Source organism: Lampetra fluviatilis, chromosome 8, assembly GCF_964198595.1.
Source record: "Lampetra fluviatilis chromosome 8, kcLamFluv1.1, whole genome shotgun sequence".
Lineage (NCBI taxonomy): Eukaryota > Metazoa > Chordata > Hyperoartia > Petromyzontiformes > Petromyzontidae > Lampetra > Lampetra fluviatilis.
Window position 1 is genome coordinate 16,145,499 of NC_136282.1, and position 20,496 is coordinate 16,165,994.

General features: G+C 62.3%; 1 protein-coding gene across 1 annotated transcript; it reads left to right on the forward strand.

Annotated features, from left to right (window-relative positions):
* Positions 1 to 717: 717 nt before the first annotated feature.
* On the forward strand, positions 718 to 19,756 carry LOC144933963 (cytosolic carboxypeptidase 2-like). The gene is given in 22 exon segments (XM_078859342.1): positions 718 to 1,138; positions 4,039 to 4,102; positions 5,535 to 5,681; positions 6,302 to 6,499; positions 7,075 to 7,182; positions 7,279 to 7,429; positions 7,753 to 8,329; positions 8,331 to 8,659; positions 8,899 to 9,070; positions 9,296 to 9,422; positions 9,519 to 9,619; positions 9,829 to 9,944; positions 10,242 to 10,308; positions 10,594 to 10,824; positions 11,238 to 11,336; positions 11,577 to 11,667; positions 12,161 to 12,277; positions 12,665 to 12,886; positions 13,081 to 13,150; positions 14,044 to 14,157; positions 14,159 to 14,320; positions 19,622 to 19,756. Coding segments are annotated over 22 exon segments (3,324 nt in total). The 5' UTR covers positions 718 to 1,135; the 3' UTR covers positions 19,680 to 19,756.
* Positions 19,757 to 20,496: the final 740 nt, after the last annotated feature.

Consider the following 20,496-nt stretch of genomic DNA (forward strand, 5'->3'; position numbering starts at 1 on the left):
GCGCCACATTAACTACGCACTACAATGACAATAGTTTAAAGCGATTTGAAGCATGTTTTATTTTGGGGGGGGGGCAGAGCTTTGTGACGTCATATTTGAGGGGGGGGGTCTGACTTTTTGTGACGCCGTGTGACAAGGGGGGGTAAAAAATCGTCCAAAATCGCGTGACGTCATTTTAGGACGACCCCTGAACGACGTCACTAAAATATGAGACGCCGCAATGCAGGCGGCAACCTCGGTTCGGCTCCCAGCCACGGCTGAGATCAGTGGCGAGCGGCTTCCCAACCCCCGTCCCGGGCTCCGACTTGACCAACCTGCACCGCGACTGGCGTGGTGAAGTATGGTGGGACAACAGGAGGGAGGGAGGGACGGGGACGCGTTGTGGAAGGCTCTCCTGTTCTCGCCTATTGCAGCAGCAGCAGCAGCAATGTACTGAGACGACACGCCCCGATGCCTGCTCCTCTGTCCTAACGAGGTCGCGGAGGAGATTGAAGGAGGCGATGCAGCGGGAGTGAAGCAGAGTGATGGAGAGCGAGGGGAGCGGGAGTGGAGGAGGGATTTGGGCAGAGGGGGAGGCGGACGTCGTGGCAGGGGGTGGGGCCGTGGGACAGGTTCGAGGAGGAGGGGGAGGGGTTAGGGACGAGTTGGGGAGGGGATAAGGAGGGGTTATGAAAGAGGCATGGGAGGGGGGGGGTTCGTGATGTGTGCGGTGGGGGCTCTGGCATCGCGTCTCGTGGCCTAGGAGACGGGGTTCGCCTCGCAGGCGGAAGCGACCGCTCGGGGCTCCGGGGACTCCGAGCGCGACCCTCGCGCTGCTGCCCGAGGCGCGCTGCGCCGACATCGCGGGATTCCCGCTCCACGAGCCACGTCAGCTGCGACCCCCGTGCCCTCCACTCAAGGATCTCCAGATTTCACCCGAAAGTGTCGTCCCCGCTCCCCAGCCGGGCTCCAGGGACTCCTCGACCTGATCCGTGTGCCCCCCCCCCCGACCTTCCACCCCCCCCCCGACTCCTCGCCCCGACCTTCCATTCCCCCCCGACTCCCCCCCCATCCCCACCGGGATGCGCCCCCCACGGCGCGGCTCCTAGAGGCTGAGCGAGGACCCCCCCCCCTGGCCCATCACCACCACGGAGCCATGGTGAGTTGAGTTGGTCGCAGAGACTGCAGAGATTGATGGGGGGAGGTGATGGAGATGTAACGATGGGGGGGGGGGGTGATGGAGGTGGTGGAGATGTAACGATGGGGGGGGGGGGTGATGGAGGTGGTGGAGATGTAACGATGGGGGGGGGGGGTGATGGAGGTGGTGGAGATGTAACGATGGGGGGGGGGGGGGTGATGGAGGTGGTGGAGATGTAACGATGGGGGGGGGTGATGGAGGTGGTGGAGATGTAACGATGGGGGGGGGGGGGGGGTGATGGAGGTGGTGGAGATGTAACGATGGGGGGGGGGGGGGGTGATGGAGGTGGTGGAGATGTAACGATGGGGGGGGGGGGTGATGGAGGTGGTGGAGATGTAACGATGGGGGGGGGGGGGGGTGATGGAGGTGGTGGAGATGTAACGATGGGGGGGGGTGATGGAGGTGGTGGAGATGTAACGATGGGGGGGGGGGGGGGGTGATGGAGGTGGTGGAGATGTAACGATGGGGGGGGGGGGGGGGTGATGGAGGTGGTGGAGATGTAACGATGGGGGGGGGTGATGGAGGTGGTGGAGATGTAACGATGGGGGGGGGGGGGGTGATGGAGGTGGTGGAGATGTAACGATGGGGGGGGGGGGGGTGATGGAGGTGGTGGAGATGTAACGATGGGGGGGGGGGGTGATGGAGTTGGTGGAGATGTAACGGGGGGGGGGGGGGGTGATGGAGTTGGTGGAGATGTAACGATGGGGGGGGGTGATGGAGGTGGTGGAGATGTAACGATGGGGGGGGGGGGTGATGGAGGTGGTGGAGATGTAACGATGGGGGGGGGTGATGGAGGTGGTGGAGATGTAACGATGGGGGGGGGTGATGGAGGTGGTGGAGATGTAACGATGGGGGGGGGGGTGATGGAGGTGGTGGAGATGTAACGATGGGGGACGGGGTGATGGAGGTGGTGGAGATGTAACGATGGGGACGGGGTGATGGAGGTGGTGGAGATGTAACGATGGGGGGGGGGTGATGGAGGTGGTGGAGATGTAACGATGGGGGACGGGGTGATGGAGGTGGTGGAGATGTAACGATGGGGGACGGGGTGATGGAGGTGGTGGAGATGTAACGATGGGGGGGGGGTGATGGAGGTGGTGGAGATGTAACGATGGGGGGGGGGTGATGGAGGTGGTGGAGATGTAACGATGGGGGAGGGGGTGATGGAGGTGGTGGAGATGTAACGATGGGGGGGGGGGGGGTGATGGAGGTGGTGGAGATGTAACGATGGGGGGGGGGTGATGGAGGTGGTGGAGATGTAACGATGGGGGGGGTGATGGAGGTGGTGGAGATGTAACGATGGGGGGGTGATGGAGGTGGTGGAGATGTAACGATGGGGGGGGGGGGGTGATGGAGGTGGTGGAGATGTAACGATGGGGGGGGGGGTGATGGAGGTGGTGGAGATGTAACGATGGGGGGGGGGGTGATGGAGTTGGTGGAGATGTAACGATGGGGGGGGGGGTGATGGAGGTGGTGGAGATGTAACGATGGGGCGGGGGGGGGTGATGGAGGTGGTGGAGATGTAACGATGGGGGGGGTGATGGAGTTGGTGGAGATGTAACGATGGGGGGGGGGGTGATGGAGGTGGTGGAGATGTAACGATGGGGGGGGTGATGGAGGTGGTGGAGATGTAACGATGGGGGGGGGTGATGGAGGTGGTGGAGATGTAACGATGGGGGGGGGGAGCAGTAGTAACACTCGTGCCTCTCAGCAAGAAGACCCTAGGTTCGATCCCGACGCAGGCGTCTCTCTGTGTGGAGTGTGTGTGTGTGTTATATCTCTGTGTGGAGTGTGTGTGTGTGTTATATCTCTGTGTGGAGTGTGTGTGTGTGTTATATCTCTGTGTGGAGTGTGTGTGTGTGTGTTATATCTCTGTGTGGAGTGTGTGTGTGTGTGTCATATCTCTGTGTGGAGTGTGTGTGTGTGTGTGTTATATCTCTGTGTGGAGTGTGTGTGTGTGTGTTATATCTCTGTGTGGAGTGTGTGTGTGTGTTATATCTCTGTGTGGAGTGTGTGTGTGTGTGTTATATCTCTGTGTGGAGTGTGTGTGTGTGTGTTATATCTCTGTGTGGAGTGTGTGTGTGTGTGTGTGTTATATCTCTGTGTGGAGTGTGTGTGTGTGTGTTATATCTCTGTGTGGAGTGTGTGTGTGTGTGTTATATCTCTGTGTGGAGTGTGTGTGTGTGTGTGTGTTATATCTCTGTGTGGAGTGTGTGTGTGTGTGTTATATCTCTGTGTGGAGTGTGTGTGTGTGTGTTATATCTCTGTGTGGAGTGTGTGTGTGTGTGTTATATCTCTGTGTGGAGTGTGTGTGTGTGTGTTATATCTCTGTGTGGAGTGTGTGTGTGTGTGTTATATCTCTGTGTGGAGTGTGTGTGTGTGTGTTATATCTCTGTGTGGAGTGTGTGTGTGTGTTATATCTCTGTTCTCTGTGGGTTTCCTCCGGAGTCTCCAGTTTCCTCCCAGAATCCCACAAAACGCATTGGAATTGGCTCAAAACTTGGCAGGACCCTCCTGAACGAGACTTGAGACTGTAGATGGCCTGGGCGAGGAGGTCCGGCGGTGTTGTTTGGGGAGCGGTGACGCGGACGTGAGCCCGCTGCGCTACCGACCCGTCGATCCGAGATTGATTCCCCGCTCACAGCCAACATCAATGACCAATATCTAAACCGGTCATGGACCTCCCTCCCCTACGTCGACTCAGCCGTAAATCAGCACCAAGCCGGGCGTGGTGCTGGCCACACCGCCTCCTCGTCGCGCACAGTGCCAGCTACTCGCCTGCAGCACTTGCCGCAGTACGTACTGTCGTCTGTCAGAAGCTACACGGGGGACCTTTGTCTGTGTCTGTGCCGGGAGAGCAGCACTACGAGGACGCCTATGAGAGCTTCATGCGGCAGCATCTCAAGCACTACGGCTACTACCACGGTGAGTTCACTACCACTCCCACAGCACTCACCACCACCAACACTCACCACCACCAACACTCACCACCACCAACACTCACCACCACCAACACTCACCACCACCAACACTCACCACCACCACCACTCACCACCACCACCACTCACCACCACCACCACTCACCACCACCAGCACTCACCACCACCACCAACACTCACCACCACCAACACTCACCACCACCAACACTCACCACCACCAACACTCACCACCACCAACACTCACCACCACCAACACTCACCACCACCAACACTCACCACCACCACCACTCACCACCACCAACACTCACCACCACCAACACTCACCACCACCAACACTCACCACCACCAACACTCACCACCAACACTCATCACCACCAACACTCACCACCACCAACACTCACCACCACCAACACTCACCACCACCAACACTCACCACCATCAACACTCACCACCACCAACACTCACCACCACCAACACTCACCACCACCAACACTCACCACCATCAACACTCACCACCACCAACACTCACCACCAACACTCACCACCACCAACACTCACCACCAACACTCACCACCACCAACACTCACCACCACCAACACTCACCACCACCAACACTCACCACCACCAACACTCACCACCACCAACACTCACCACCACCACCAACACTCACCACCACCAACACTCACCACCACCAACACTCACCACCATCCTCAACACTCACCACCACCAACACTCACCACCACCAACACTCACCACCACCAACACTCACCACCACCACCAACACTCACCACCACCAACACTCACCACCATCCTCAACACTCACCACCACCAACACTCACCACCACCAACACTCACCACCGTCAACACTCACCACCGTCAACACTCACCACCGTCAACACTAACCACCGTCAACACTCACCACCACCAACACTCACCACCGTCAACACTCACCACCGTCAACACTCACCACCGTCAACACTCACCACCGTCAACACTCACCACCATCAACACTCACCACCACCAACACTCACCACCACCAACACTCACCAACCTCAACACTCACCACCATCAACACTCACCACCATCAACACTCACCATCAACACTCACCACCATCAACACTCACTCACGCCCATGCCTCGCACTCATCCCAGCATTAACCCACAACGCCAAATCTTGACCCCCCCCCCGCATCCCGAACCCGACCCACACCTCGGAGCGACTCCACCATTACCCCGGCAGCCAAACCCTCGCCCCTAACCCCCAACTCGAAGCCCACCCGCTACCCTCCCCCAACACAACAAACTCAAGCCCTGCAGCACCCACACCAATCGGAGTGGCTTAATTCACTTAACTCGTGTTAATTGATGTTGCCGTGGTAACACGTGCGGGCCTCCATTCCCCCCCCCCCCCCCCACAGGACGGAGCGATGACGACGAGGAGGAGGAGGCGAGGGGGGTTCCGCTCAGAGGTGGCCTTGGGGGGCCCAATTCTGGCCCCCCACGCAGCTCCACCTTCCCCGGCTCCCTCGCCGAGCACAGCAGAGAGGAGGGGACTCGGCCCCCAGGTGGGGGGCGGGGGGGGGGGGTAGTGGGGGGGAGGGACACGGAGCTAACGAATGAGTGACCACATGTTACGACGCTGGACCATAACCGTGACCCGAGGCCTGACCGTAACCACCACTTACATTCAGCTGGCTCTGCCTGGGCTGGTGACAGGACAATGTTGCTACACACGGCACACCACGTCCTGTATACATGCCTCCCGCTGTGGCTACGAGTTATGTACCGGCTTCATTCTACCACCGATCCGGGAAGTACAGGGTGCTTCAAAAAAATGTGAACACTTCTGAGAATTAGCAACAATATCACGAGAAATGTGCCCCTGGGCTCTGGAGACCACCTGGAGAAGATTCCAGGCACGTGTTGATGGCGAACAAGTGGAAACTCTTTGACATTAAGTTATTAACATACATTTGTTATCATGTTACAGTGTATTCTCCGTTATTTTTCCTGGAAAAATGATAGTCCCATATAAAAAATGTAAGCACCCTATATATTGTGAGATATGAAGCCCTGACCCACAACCACGGCATCCCTAATAATACCGCGATCTCTTGTCACACTCGTCTCAACCGCGTCTCTGACCTCCTGACCCCGCCCCCCGCCCCGCCCCCCGCCTCACCAGGCCGCCCCTCTGCGGGCCCTCGTCCGCCGGGCCCCCCGCCGTGGCGCAGCACGCAGCTGGTGCTGGAGGAGGGCGCCGGCGCCCCCCGGCTGCGGGAGCCTCTGCAGGGTCCCGCGCCCAGCGCCTCGGCGCTGCCCGCGCACGCCCCGCGCTGGCCGCTCGACTGCCAGGTCGTGCCCGAGCGCGTCGCCCACATAGGTGTGCGGCGGGGCACCGGGGTCACGGGGGGTCACGGAGAGGTCGGGCGGATTACCGGGGGTCCGTGGGGTCACGGAGGTCAGGAGGGTAAGGGGATCGATGTGGGAGAGGTTAGGGAGGTGGAGGGTCATAAGGTCAGGAGGATCAACACGTGTTAGGGGGTTGAGGTGGGGGAGAGAGGTGAGGGACACGAGGAGTCAGGGGGTCAGTGAGCCGGACAGGTCAGGGGGAGGGATAGTGAGATGGGAGATCGTGGGGTCGGAGGAATCGGGGGGGGGGGGGGAGGTGTGAGAGTCAGAAGATCAAGGGTCGGGGACATGCATGGTCATTGGATCAGGGTGAGGAGGCTGCAGGGTCACGTGGTGCAGATATCAGGAGGTCATCTGGGGGGTTGCGGTACCCAGGAGCAGCACCACCACGAGGCTCGACCTGGTCACCAGGGTCACTGCACGGTAACCCCTGCCAGGGGGAGCACGCGCCTGTTGCTGATGTTCTTGTCAATTGTTGCGTGTTTGTGTTTACGTGCTGCTTGTTGTTATGTTGTTAACGGTGGCGTGGCTGCACGGTGACCCCAGACTGGGACCCCTCCGAGCCCGAGCCGCTGTACGAGGCCACGGGGCGTGAGCACGAGCCGCTGTGCGTGGGCGACGAGAGCGGAGAGGTGGTGTTCGAGATCGAGAAAGGTGAGCGGGTGGGTCGATGTACAGGTGACTCCGTGTCCGCTCGCGTCTCCGCATCCCGCCGCGACTCCGCGTCCCCCCGTGTCTCTCTCCGTGCAGCCTCCTCCGAGCGCTGCTTCGTGTCGGCGCGGATTGGGGGCCGCCGGGGCCCGCTGGTGCCGCCCCCCGCGGCCACGCGTGGGGACGACGACTCCACCCTCCTGTTCGAGTCGCGCTTCGAGAGCGGCAACCTCCAGAAGGCCGTGAGAGTGTGAGGAGCCCACGGGGGAGGGGAGTGCGACAGCGCGACAGAGGAGTGAGAGCGTGTGAGAGAGAGAGAACGTGAGCGAGCGGCGGTGATGGTGCGGACCATTAACATCACCACTACCACCATCATCATCACCACTACCACCACTATTCTTACGACAATAACCACTGCCACTCGCATAATCATCACCACAACCACCATCCAATCAGAATCCTGGAGGAATCCGATGAGCTGTGGAGTTCTTTGCACAGTCGTCAGGTAGGCATCATCACGTTACAACAACAAAAACCACCCCCAACACGAGTGCTCCCCCCCCCCCCCCCCAGCGGCGAGTGGGAGTACGAGCTCACGCTGCGCTCGGACCTCTACACAGACAAGCACACGCAGTGGTTCTACTTCCGCGTGGGCAACACGCGCGCCGCCCCGCGCCGCTACCGCTTCACCATCACCAACCTGGGCAAGCCGCGCAGCCTCTACGGCGCCGGCCTGCGCCCGCTTTTCTACTCGGAGCGCGACGCCGCGGGGCCGCTCGCCCTCGGCTGGCGCCGCGCCGGCTCCGACGTCCGCTACTACCGCACGCGGACCGCGGCGGCGGCGGCGGCGGAGACGCGGGCGCGCTACTCGCTCACGTGGACGTTCTCGTTCCCGCACGAGGGCGACGAGTGCTACTGGGCGCACTGCTACCCCTACACGTACTCGCGCCTCGCCGCGCGCTTGGCGCGCGTCGCCGCCGACCCGCGCGCCGCGCGCCTCTGCCGCACGCGCGTGCTGTGCCGCTCGCTCGCGGGCAACCCCGTGCCCGTGCTCACCATCACGTCCCCCGCGCCCCCTCCTCCTCCTCGCCTCCTCGACGGCCCCGAGCGGGGGACCCGCGACGGCGGCGCCGCGGAGGAGCAGGAGGGAGGGGGGGGGCTCCGCCGAGCGGGGGGCCCGCGCGGCGCTCCTGGGCCGGGCCAAGCGCGCGGTGGTGGTGACGGCGCGCGTCCACCCCGGGGAGAGCAACTCCTCGTGGGTGATGGAGGGGCTGCTCGACTTCCTGCTGGGCGACTCGGCGGACGCGCGGCTCCTGCGCGACACCTTCGTGTTCAAGGTGGTGCCCATGCTCAACCCGGACGGGGTGCTCGTGGGCAACTACCGCTGCTCGCTCTCGGGGCGCGACCTCAACCGCAACTACCGCACCGCACTGCGCGAAGCCTTCCCCCCCGTGTGGCACCTGCGCGCCATGGTGCGCAGGTGCGGCGCCTCACCCGTCGCTATCGTCGCCACCATCAACATCGTCACCACCGTCACCACCGTCGTCAACACCGTCACCATCATCACCACCATCACCACCATCGTCACCATTATCACCACTGTCATCATCAAGTTCGTTATTATCATCATAATGATCGTTGTCATTGTCGCCGTTACACCGTGACTGCCGGTTCTCCATCGTGTTTGGGTTGTGCCCCCCGCTGCCGCCGCCCTCCCAGGCTGCTGGAGAAGCGCGAGGTGGTGATGTTCTGCGACCTTCACGGCCACAGCCGCAGGAGCAACGTGTTCGTGTACGGGTGCGAGGGCGCGGCGGGTTCCGGGCACGGCCCCCGGGGAGGCCAGAGCGGCCGAGTCTTCCCGCTCATGATGAGCAAGAACAGCCCCGACAAGGCGAGGAGCCCTCTTCGCCCTCCGCCGCCGCCGGCTCGCTCGCTCGCTCGCTCCCCACGTCCACCTCTTCGCATATCTGCGTATCTCTCTGCTTCTTCTCTCTGTGCCCGCTTGTCTCTTCCGCGACCGTAGACGGCGCTCGCCCGCGCGGCGCCCGCGCGGTCCGACCGTGCACGAGAGCGTCGTGTCTCTACGATCTGACCGGGCGTCGTGTCTCCCGCACAGTTCTCCTACGAGAGCTGCCGCTTCAAGGTACAGAAGAGCAAGGAGGGCACGAGTCGCGTGTCCATGTGGAGGATGGGCATCGCCAACAGCTTCACCCTGGAGACCACCTTCGCCGGCTCCACGCTAGGTGCCACCACCCCCACAACACACCACGGAAGTTCCCACTGTTCCAAGACCCCCCCCACCCCTAACCCTGCCCCCTCCACTGCGCCCGTGCCCGCAGGGGAGCGCAAGGGCACGCACTTCAGCGTCGAGGACCTGAAGTCGGTGGGGTACCAGCTGTGCGACACGCTGCTCGACTACTGCGACCCCGACCAGGCCAAGGTGACGGCTCGCGGCACGGCTCTCCCTGGGTCTTCCCAGATCCGCACGGGCATCTGCTCAATGTAGAGGGGAGTAACCTTCATGTAGAGGGGAGGAGGAGGGACAGAGAAAGAGAGAGAAGATTGGGAGCGTGGAAGGAGATGAGGCTAGTTGATGATGTTGCGGTGGTGATGATGATGATGCAGTAATGATGACCGTGGGTGCTGCAGGTCGAGCTGTGTGAGAGGGAGGTGATGGAGCGTGCTCAGGCCACAGAGCGGATGCGCAACCTCGGCAAAGACGGGGGGGGGCCCTGGGGGCTGGGCCTCTCCGACATCGAGTCCAGGTGAGGATGGACACAGGTGAGGGGAAGGGGCACAGGTGGGGGGTTGCACGGGTGAGGAGACACAGGGAGAAGGAGTCACGGGGACACGGGAACATGGAGACACGGGAATACGGAGACACAGATGCAGAGACGCGTAGAATGTGACGATACTTGACGACGCGTGACGCTGTGAGGAGCGGTAGTGCAGCGGTCGCCACGAGGCGGCCGAGAGCGTGCCGCGCCGGCCTTCGTAGGTGCTCGCTCACAGCACTTGCCCCTAAAGTCTAAGGCTATATGGGGGATCTTTGTCTTTGTCAGCGAGAGTGGCTCAGACAGCTCGCAGTCGGATGGGCTGCCCTCACACCTGCTGGCGCTGCTGCCTAAGGTACCTGCCTCACCTCACCTACCTCACCCTCGCCCGCCTCACCCTCGCCCGCCTCACCCTCGCCCGCCTCACCCTCGCCCGCCTCACCCTCGCCCGCCTCACCCTCGCCCGCCTCACCCTCGCCCGCCTCACCCTCGCCCGCCTCACCCTCGCCTGCCTCACCCTCGCCTGCCTCACCCTCGCCTGCCTCATCTTCACCTCCCCTAATGTGGTGGTAGTGATAGTGATGATGACTGTGGTAGTTATGATGGCCATGGTGGTGATGATAGTTACGACGACGTGCAGATGCGCGTCAAGCGGCGGCGCCTCAAGTCGCGCAAGGAGCGGAACCGCACTCGCCTGGGCCTGCTGCAGGCCGTGGGGGCCGTGGGGGCCCTGGGCTCCGGCTTCCCTCCTAACGCCGGGCCCCGGCGGGCCGGGCCACGGCGGGGCCCGGCCCGGCCGAGCGGAGGGGCCCTCGCGGAGGCTGCGGCCGAGGCGGCCGGGGAGCCCGTCGGCCGAAAGGAGGCGGACAAGGTAGGGTCCGAGCGGAGCCCGCGTGGCCGCAGGAGCGATCGTCGGATCCGGTCGCCGAGAGAGCCGCGATGCCAGCTCCTAAAAGCGCGGTGTCGCCAAACGAACGTCAACTCGCGGCTCGATTCACCCACGGTCATTAAACGTCACCGGGACATGCGCCAAGCATTACGTGGAGGGAACCGGAGCACTTGGGGACGCGCGGTGACCTCGGGTCGAGCCGTAGAGTCGTCTGTGTAACGATGGGCGCCCCTCGCGGCTCTTTGGGCTTCGCTCGCGCGTTCCACCACGGGGAACGCCCAGATTACGAACGCCCCACGGTCCCCGCGACTCGTTAGCTCTGCGGAGAAGTTGGCACGACCAGGGGTCGAGGGGGGTGCGGCCATGCTGAGGTGCGCGTGGCTCCGTGCGTGCAGGTGCACACGCAGCGCTACCGCAGGAGCGGCCCAGCCACCACCGTCATGGCCGCCGTCGGGGGCGCCCGGGGCGGGCCCGTGGCTGCGACCGTAACCCAGGTGCCGCTCCGCACGCCGCTCCCGGCTCATGCTTGCACGTCACTCCCACGGGCGCACGCCTCGCGTGTGTGCCTCCCCTGGGTCAACTCGGCCTCAAATCAGTATCTGCTGCGGTACGTACATGCGTGCAGTGCGATGCGTTTGCTGCCGTGTCCGATGCGTGGCATTGGCCACCCCACCCCTCGTGCGCCGCCGTGTCGGCCTTAATCGGCGCCGCTCGCTAACGGCACTTGCCCGCAGGGCCCCCCAGGTGCACAGACGAGCGTCCCCCTGGCGTATGTGGGGAGCAACCCCCTCGCCGGCGTCTCCACCCTCACCCGCGACGCTGCAGGTAGGCTCGCGGGCCGTGTCGCGGGGCCCAGACCGGTGGCGTAGTGAACAAGCGTGCGGGCGGTGCAACTGTACTGGCGCAAGAGTGACCCGGGTCACCGCGAGGCAAACACGAATAAAATACAGCAATGGATAAAATAGAAAGCGAGACAAAAACAACTGCGTCGCGTGAAGAAATACAAAATATCGGATGAGGAATTCAGTTGATGCAGGCTGCGAGCTGAGAGGGGAATGGGCATGTGGTTTAGTGAGTGAGTGGGATGGTGAGAGGGTTATTTAGTAAGTCAGTAAGTGGGTGCGTAGGTGAGTGGGTGCTTGAGTGGGTAATCGCATATAGAATCTCAATTAAATTGTAGAGGAGTGGGAGGGCCTCGTGTGAATACTTGCACCAGTGCCCATGCCCCCCCCCCCCCCCCACTGGCTGGGAATGCGGCGGCGATGGAGGCCGCGGCGAAGTCGTCTCTGTGAGCGACCCTCTCCGATTGTTTCCACAGCGTCCGCCCAGACGCAGGCCGCCACGCCGACCCTTGACCCCGGCCACGGTGACTTCTGCCCTGCGCACGGCACCTTGGCCACCCAGTACCTGAGCGGCCTGCTGGAGGAGGGCTGGGGTGAGAGACTCAAACCGTGTCGCCCCAATCGTCGCCGATTGTTTATCCGAAGAAATACTTTTTTATTTCGTATGAAGGCAACTAGCGGGGTTGTTGTTAGAGACAGCTGTGTCGATTTGTTATCCTGCTTGTTCACCACTGCCAACACAGAAGCTTCAGGCCGTGATTGGTTCAGGCTGAAGGGGGTGTTGGGACGATGATCATTGTGAAATGAGTGGCCCACAACCGTGTGTGTGTGTGAGCGTGCGTGTGTGCGTGTGTGGCTCAAGCGCCGTGGTAATGTCACCGCCACTTCGTGGCTGGCGGATGGCGGTTGTCGTTGTGTGAGCGTGTGGTTGGAGCTGCCCGCGTTGTAAGTGGCCTCTTTGCTTGGGCCCCCCCCCCCAGGCCTGCAGTGGGAGGGCAGCGGCCTGAGCCTGCGTCACGTGACTCGTCACATGGCGCCGTCGTCGCGTCGACGCATGCTGCTGGGGGGGCAGCTGGTCCTGCCCGTCTCCATGACGACCGCGCTGCCCCCAACTCCCCGCCGCCCCCCCCGCACGGCCATCAGGCAGCACCCGCTGCCCTTCGATCCCTGGCTGGAGGAGGCCGGCGGCTTCCTGTCCTCCGGTGAGCGTCGCTCCTCGCGGTGAGACCGGCTGGTGGGGGGTGGGGAGGGGGGGCACATTTATTAGAAGGAGCCGGGAGGGGGGCCCAGCGGGGAGCCGGAAGGGGGGCCCCGCGGGGAGCCGGGAGGGGGGCCCCACGGGGAGCGGGCGAGGGGGGCCCCGCGCGGCCTCGCTGAGCGTTTGCTGCCTCCGCAGGACGGCTGCAGAGGAGCAGCAGGGAGCCGCTCTCTCTCCTGCCGGCCACGCAGCGACCCGCCTCCGTGCGGTGAGTGACGTGTGTACGCGCGCGCGTGTGTGTGTACGTGGATGAATGTGTGAGTGTACGTGGGTGAACGTGTGTGTGTACGCGGGTGGGTGTGTACGTGGGTGTGTGTGTACGTGGGTGTGTGTACGTGGGTGGGTGCGGTTGGCGCGTTGTGCTTCGAACCCGGCGAGCCGAGTTCGATTCCCGCTCACGGCCAACACGAGTGACGAATATCTGAAACGGTCCTGGGCATCTCCTAGGTCGCCTCAGCCTCAAATGAGTACCTGATGCGGTATGTAAAACTCGCAACTAGGGAGACAGGTGTCCGTCCAAGCGTGGTGTGGGCCACCTATCCCCTCGTGTGCCGTGCCGGTCTTAATAGAGACATTTGTGGAAGGCGCCTGACAAATAAATGTAAATTATTCTGAACTAATTTGTTTGGAACTGCTTTTTCTGTTTAGCTTATTGTCTTTCCACCACACCTCTGATGAGCACGTATGCCTATGTACGGTGCAAAAGAAGTTCAACATACATACTTAGGTAGGTGCTCGCTAACAGCACTTGCCCAAAAAGTAGGTTCAGGCTATGAGGGGGATCTTTGTCTTTGTAACAAGTGCTCCCAAACAGCACTTTCCCAAGTCTGCGTAGGCTATACGGGGGAATCTTTCTCTGCCTTTGTGTTTCTGCGTGCGTGCCTATGTGTGTCCATGTGTACACACACACGTTAGTACGCGCGTGTGTGTACCTGCGCGAATATGCATGACCGGGCCTCCCCTAGTTCAACTCAGCCTTAAATACCGAGTAACTACCGCACAGCGCTCCCGTCTGCAGCATCGTTGGGTAATGGGTTGTACGCACCCCTCCCCCCCCACACCCCCACCGTACCACTCCCTCTACCCTCCACACCGCCACAGGATGGGCCCCCTATCGCGCACCCCCAGGCCGCTGGGTGCCATCGGCTCGGGTGACGCGGGAACCCCCGAGCGGGGGCGGAAGCAGCAGCAGCAGCAGCCGAAGGAGCCGGCCGGGGAGAGCGTTCGTCGGGAGGCTGAGCCCCACGGCGACGAGGGAGCCAGGCCGGGGGGCCCTCGTCACCGTCACCGGGGCCCCGGGCCTCTCCGCAGAGGCCGGGCAGCATGTCCCGCGCGGGGCAACGGGGGCGCCCGCGGGAGACGCGGAGGAGCCGTGGTGGTACGTCGCCGCCTCGTCGCGCGCCGCATTCTCATCGCTATCGCGTCGCTCGCCCACGCACGGAATCTTCGCCCGAGTCTCGAGACTCTTATTCGAGGGGGTCCTGCCGAGTGTCCGCGGTAGGGGGGCGCTTTCGCCGCCGTGTGTGACCCCAGCGACGTCGCCCTCTCCTGCGGAGACGCGGCAGGACCCCAATAACTCGGCTGAGTGACGGTTCTCGGCGCTGGGACGTTTTTCTAACACCAGCTTCAGATGAGGAAGGGAACCCACGCAGAATAGGGGAAGAATATACAGACAATAAACAGACTCTAGAACTGCTTTTTGTGTTTAGTTTGGTGTCCGGTGAGGGTTTAGAGTTGGGTGAGGAGTGAGGGTTGTGGGTGAGGGTTGTGGGTGAGGGTTGTGGGTGAGGGTTGTGGGTGAGGGTTGTGGGTGAGGGTTGTGGGTGAGGGGTGAGTTTGGTGAGGGGTGAGGGTTGTGGGTGAGGGGTGAGTTGGGTGAGGGTTGTGGGTGAGGGGTGAGTTTGGTGAGGGGTGAGGGTTGTGGGTGAGGGGTGAGTTTGGTGAGGGGTGAGGGTTGTGGGTGAAGGTTGTGGGTGAGGGGTGAGGGTTGTGAGTGAGGGTTGAGAGTGATGTAATATGTGAGGGTTGTGGGTGAGGGGTGAGTTGGGTGAGGGTTGTGGGTGAGGGGTGAGTTGGGTGAGGGGTAAGGGTTGTGGGTGAGGGGTGAGTTTGGTGAGGGGTGAGGGTTGAGGGTGAGGGGTGAATTTGGTGAGGGGTGAGGGTTGTGGGTGAGGGGTGAGTTGGGTGAGGGGTAAGGGTTGTGGGTGAGGGGTGAGTTTGGTGAGGGGTGAGGGTTGTGGGTGAGGGGTGAGTTGGGTGAGGGGTAAGGGTTGTGGGTGAGGGGTGAGTTTGGTGAGGGGTGAGGGTTGTGGGTGAGGGGTGAGTTGGGTGAGGGGTGAGGGTTGTGGGTGAGGGGTGAGTTGGGTGAGGGGTAAGGGTTGTGGGTGAGGGGTGAGTTTGGTGAGGGGTGAGGGTTGTGGGTGAGGGGTGAGTTTGGTGAGGGGTGAGTTTGGTGAGGGGTGAGGGTTGTGGGTGAGGGTTGTGGGTGAGGGGTGAGTTTGGTGAGGGTTGTGGGTGAGGGGTGAGTTTGGTGAGGGGTGAGTTTGGTGAGGGGTGAGTTTGGTGAGGGGTGAGGGTTGTGGGTGAGGGTTGTGGTTGAGGAGTGAGTTTGGTGAGGGGTGAGGGTTGTGGGTGAGGGTTGTGGGTGAGGGTTGTGGGTGAGGGGTGAGTTTGGTGAGGGGTGAGGGTTGTGGGTGAGGGTTGTGGGTGAGGGTTGTGGGTGAGGGGTGAGTTTGGTGAGGGGTGAGGGTTGTGGGTGTGGGGTGAGTTTGGTGAGGGGTGAGGGTTGTGGGTGAGGGTTGTGGGTGAGGGTTGTGGGTGAGGGTTGTGGGTGAGGGGTGAGTTTGGTGAGGGGTGAGGGTTGTGGGTGAGGGTTGTGGGTGAGGGGTGAGGGTTGTGAGTGAGGGTTGAGAGTGATGTAAGAGGTGAGGGTTGTGGGTGAGGGGTGAGTTGGGTGAGGGGTAAGGGTTGTGGGTGAGGGGTGAGGGTTGTGGGTGAGGGGTGAGTTTTGTGAGGGGTGAGGGTTGTGGGTGAGGGGTGAGGGTTGTGGGTGAGGGGTGAGTTGGGTGAGGGGTGAGGGTTGTGGGTGAGGGGTGAGTTTTGTGAGGGGTGAGGGTTGTGGGTGAGGGGTGAGGGTTGTGGGTGAGGGGTGAGTTGGGTGAGGGTTGTGGGTGAGGGGTGAGTTTGGTGAGGGGTGAGGGTTGTGGGTGAGGGGTGAGTTTGGTGAGGGGTGAGGGTTGTGGGTGAGGGGTGAGTTGGGTGAGGGGTGAGGGTTGTGGGTGAGGGGTGAGTTTGGTGAGGGGTGAGGGTTGTGGGTGAGGGGTGAGTTTGGTGAGGGGTGAGGGTTGTGGGTGAGGGTTGTGGGTGAGGGTTGTGGGTGAGGGTTGTGGGTGAGGGGTGAGTTTGGTGAGGGTTGTGGGTGAGGGGTGAGTTGGGTGAGGGGTGAGGGGTGAGTTTGGTGAAGGGTGAGGGTTGTGGGTGAGGGGTGAGTTGGGTGAGGGGTGAGGGTTGTGGGTGAGGGTTGTGGGTGAGGGGTGAGTTTGGTGAGGGGTAAGGGTTGTGGGTGAGGGGTGAGTTTGGTGAGGGGTAAGGGTTGTGGGTGAGGGTTGTGGGTGAGGGGTGAGTTTGGTGAGGGGTGAGGGTTGTGGGTGAGGGGTGAGTTTGGTGAGGGGTGAGTTTGGTGAGGGGTGAGGGTTGTGGGTGAGGGGTGAGTTTGGTGAGGGGTGAGGGTTGTGGGTGAGGGTTGTGGGTGAGGGGTGAGTTTGGTGAGGGGTGAGGGTTGTGGGTGAGGGTTGTGGGTGAGGGGTGAGTTTGGTGAGGGGTGAGGGTTGTGGGTGAGGGTTGTGGGTGAGGGTTGTGGGTGAGGGTTGTGGGTGAGGGTTGTGGGTGAGGGTTGTGGGTGAGGGTTGTGAGTTGGTGAGGGGTGAGGGTGTGGGTGAGGGTTGTGGGTGAGGTGTGGTTGGTGAGGGGTGGGGGGTGTGGGTGAGGGTTGTGGGTGAGGGTTGTGGGTGAGGGTTGTGGGTGGGGGTGTGGGTGAGGGTTGTGGGTGAGGGGTGAGTTTGGTGAGGGGTGAGGGTTGTGGGTGAGGGTTGCGGGTGAGGGGTGAGTTTGGTGGGGGGTGAGGGTTGTGGGTGAGGGTTGTGGGTGGGGTTGTGGGTGAGGGTTGTGGGTGGGGTTGTGGGTGAGTGTTGAGTTTGGTGAGGGGTGAGGGTGTGGGTGGGGTTGTGGGTGAGGGTTGTGGGTGAGGGGTGTGGGTGAGGGGTGAGTTTGGTGAGGGGTGAGGGTTGTGGGTGATGGGTGAGTTGGGTGAGGGGTGAGGGGTGAGGGTTGTGGGTGGGGGTGGTTGGTGGGGGTGAGGGTTGGGGTGGTGGGGGTGGGTTTGGTGGGGGTGAGGGTTGTGGTTGAAGGTTGTGGGTGAGGGGTGAGTTGGTGGGGGTGAGGGTGTGGGTGAGGTTGTGGGTGAGGGGTGAGGGTGTGGGTGAGGGTGAGAGTGATGTAATATGTGGGGGTTGTGGGTGAGGGGTGAGTTGGGTGAGGGGTGAGGGTTGTGGGTGGGGGTGAGTTGGGTGGGGGTAGGGTGTGGGTGAGGGGTGAGTTGGTGAGGGGTGGGGTGTGGGTGAGGGGTGAGGGTTGTGGGTGAGGGGGTGGTTGGGTGGGGGTAGGGTGTGGGTGGGGGGAGTTGGTGGGGGTGTGGGTGGGGGTGAGTTGGGTGAGGGGTAGGGTGTGGGTGAGGGGTGAGTTTGGTGGGGGTGTGGGTGAGGGGTGGTTTGGTGAGGGGTGGGGGTGTGGGTGAGGGGTGAGTTGGTGAGGGTTGGGGGTGGGGGTTGTGGGTGAGGGGTGGTTTGGTGAGGGGTAGGGTTGTGGGTGAGGGGTGAGTTGGTGAGGGGTAAGGGTGTGGGTGAGGGTTGTGGGTGAGGGGGTGAGTTTGGTGAGGGGTGAGGGTGTGGGTGAGGGGTGGTTGGTGAGGGGTGGGGTGTGGGTGAGGGTGTGGGTGGGGGTGGTTGAGGGGTGAGGGTTGTGGGTGGGGTGGGGGGGGGGGTTGGGGTGGGTGAGGGTGTGGGTGAGGGTGTGGGTGAGGGGTGAGTTGGTGAGGGGTGAGGGTTGTGGGTGTGGGGTGAGTTGGTGAGGGTGAGGGTTGTGGGTGAGGGTTGTGGGTGAGGGTTGTGGGTGAGGGTTGTGGGTGAGGGGTTGTGGGGTGAGGGTTGTGGGTGAGGGGTGAGTTGGTGAGGGGGTGAGTTTGGTGAGGGGTGAGGGTTGTGAGGGTTGTGGGTGAGGGTTGTGGGTGAGGGGTGAGTTTGGTGAGGGGTGAGGGTTGTGGGTGAGGGGTGAGTTGGGTGAGGGGTAAGGTTGTGGGTGATGGGTGAGGGTTGTGGGTGAGGGGTGAGTTTGGTGAGGGGTGAGGGTTGTGGGTGAGGGTGAGTTGGGTGAGGGGTGAGGGTTGTGGGTGAGGGGTGAGTTGGTGAGGGGTGAGGGGTGTGGGTGAGTTGGGTGAGGGGTGAGGGGTGTGGGTGAGGGGTGAGTTTGGTGAGGGGTGGGGTGTGGGTGGGGGTGAGGGTTGTGGGTGAGGGGTGAGTGGGTGAGGGGTGAGGGTTGTGGGTGAGGGGTGAGTTTGGTGGGGGTGAGGGTGGGGTGGGGGTGAGTTGGTGAGGCGTGGGGTTGTGGGTGAGGGGTGGTGGGTGAGGGGTGAGGGTTGTGGGTGAGGGGGTGAGTTTGGTGAGGGGTGAGGGTTGTGGGTGAGGGGTGAGTTTGGTGAGGGGTGAGGGTTGTGGGTGAGGGTTGTGGGTGAGGGTTGTGGGTGAGGGGTGAGTTGGGTGAGGGGTGAGGGGTGAGTTTGGTGAGGGGAGGGTTGTGGGTGAGGGGTGAGTTGGGTGGGGGTGAGTTTGGTGAGGGGTGAGGGTTGTGGGTGAGGGTTGTGGGTGAGGGTGAGTTGGTGAGGGGTAAGGTTGTGGGTGGGGTGTGGTGGGGGGGTGAGTTGGTGAGGGGTAATGGTGTGGGTGAGGGTTGTGGGGAGGGGTGAGGGGTGAGGGTTGTGGGTGAGGGTTGTGGGTGAGGGTTGTGGGTGAGGGGTGAGTTTGGTGAGGGTGGTTGGTGAGGGGTGAGTTTGGTGAGGGGTGAGGGTGTGGGTGAGGGTTGTGGGTGAGGGGTGGTTTGGTGAGGGGTGAGGGTGTGGGTGAGGGTTGTGGGTGAGGGGTGAGTTTGGTGAGGTTGTGGGTGAGGGTTGTGGGTGAGGGGTGAGTTTGGTGAGGGGTGAGGGTTGTGGGTGAGGGTGTGGGTGATGGTGAGTTGGTGAGGGGTGAGGGTGAGGGTTGTGGGTGAGGGGTGAGTTTGGTGAGGGGTGAGGGTTGTGGTGAGGGTTGTGGTGAGGGTTGTGGGTGAGGGTGAGGGTTGTGGGTGAGGGTTGTGGGTGAGGGTTGTGGGTGAGGGTTGAGAGTGATGTAGAGGTGAGGGTTGTGGGTGAGGGGTGAGTTGGGTGAGGGGGTAAGGGTTGTGGGTGAGGGGTGAGGGTTGTGGGTGAGGGGTGAGGGTTGTGGGTGAGGGTTGTGGGTGAGGGCGAGTTGGGTGAGGGGTGAGTTTGGTGAGAGTGAGGGGTGCAGTTGGGTGAGGGGTGAGGGGTGAGTTTGGTGAGGGGTGAGGGTGAGAGTGATGTCAGAGGTGAGGGTTGTGCCGCCGTGTGCTGCAGGGTGGGCCGGACGGACGGCACGGCAGCAGAACCACGGCCACATGGACGAAGCTCGTGACTGGGGCCACGCCGCCCTCCAACCCCCCCACCCTCTAACCCCCCCTCTGACCCCCCCTCTAACCCCCTCACATCCCCTTCCCCCGGTGCTGTGGCTCATCGGCGCCGTCTCGGCTGAAGAGCGGTGAACGTGTCGCACGGCCATCATGGCCGCACTCGGGAGAGGGCGCCTGGGAGCGCCGTGACGGCGGAGCGCCGGGCAGCGCCGTGACGACGGAGCTCCTGGGAGCGCCGTGACGACGAAGCTCCTGGGAGCGCCGTGACGACGGAGCTCTGGGAGCGCCGTGACGACGGAGCTCCTGGGAGCGCCGTGACGACGGAGCTCCTGGGAGCGCCGTGACGACGGAGCGCCGTTCCTCCGCGTGGTCCTCGCCGGAGGAGACGCACGGCGCCGGCGCCTCCTTGCCCCTCGGCCGCCGAGTCCCGCTCCAGTAGCGGGAGAACCCGAACAACGCCGAGCAAATGTTATGGCCGCGTGACGTCGTTGGCGAGGGTGAGGCCGTCGTGAGTGACCATCGCAGCCTCAGGCCCCGCAACACGACAACCAGAAGACGGAACTGTGGAACGACTGAGTTAGTACGACTGAGTTAGTACCACTGAGTTAGCACGACTGAGTTAGCACGACTGAGTTAGTACGACTGAGTTAGCACGACTGAGTTAGTACGACTGAGTTAGTACGACTGAGTTAGTACCACTGAGTTAGTACGACTGAGTTAATACGACTGCGAGCGTCTCGAGTTTGGGCCACAGAGAGGAGGTTGAAGATTAAAGTGAAACTGGCCGGGAGTGTTAATCGGATAACGTTTTCAAGTTTTAAT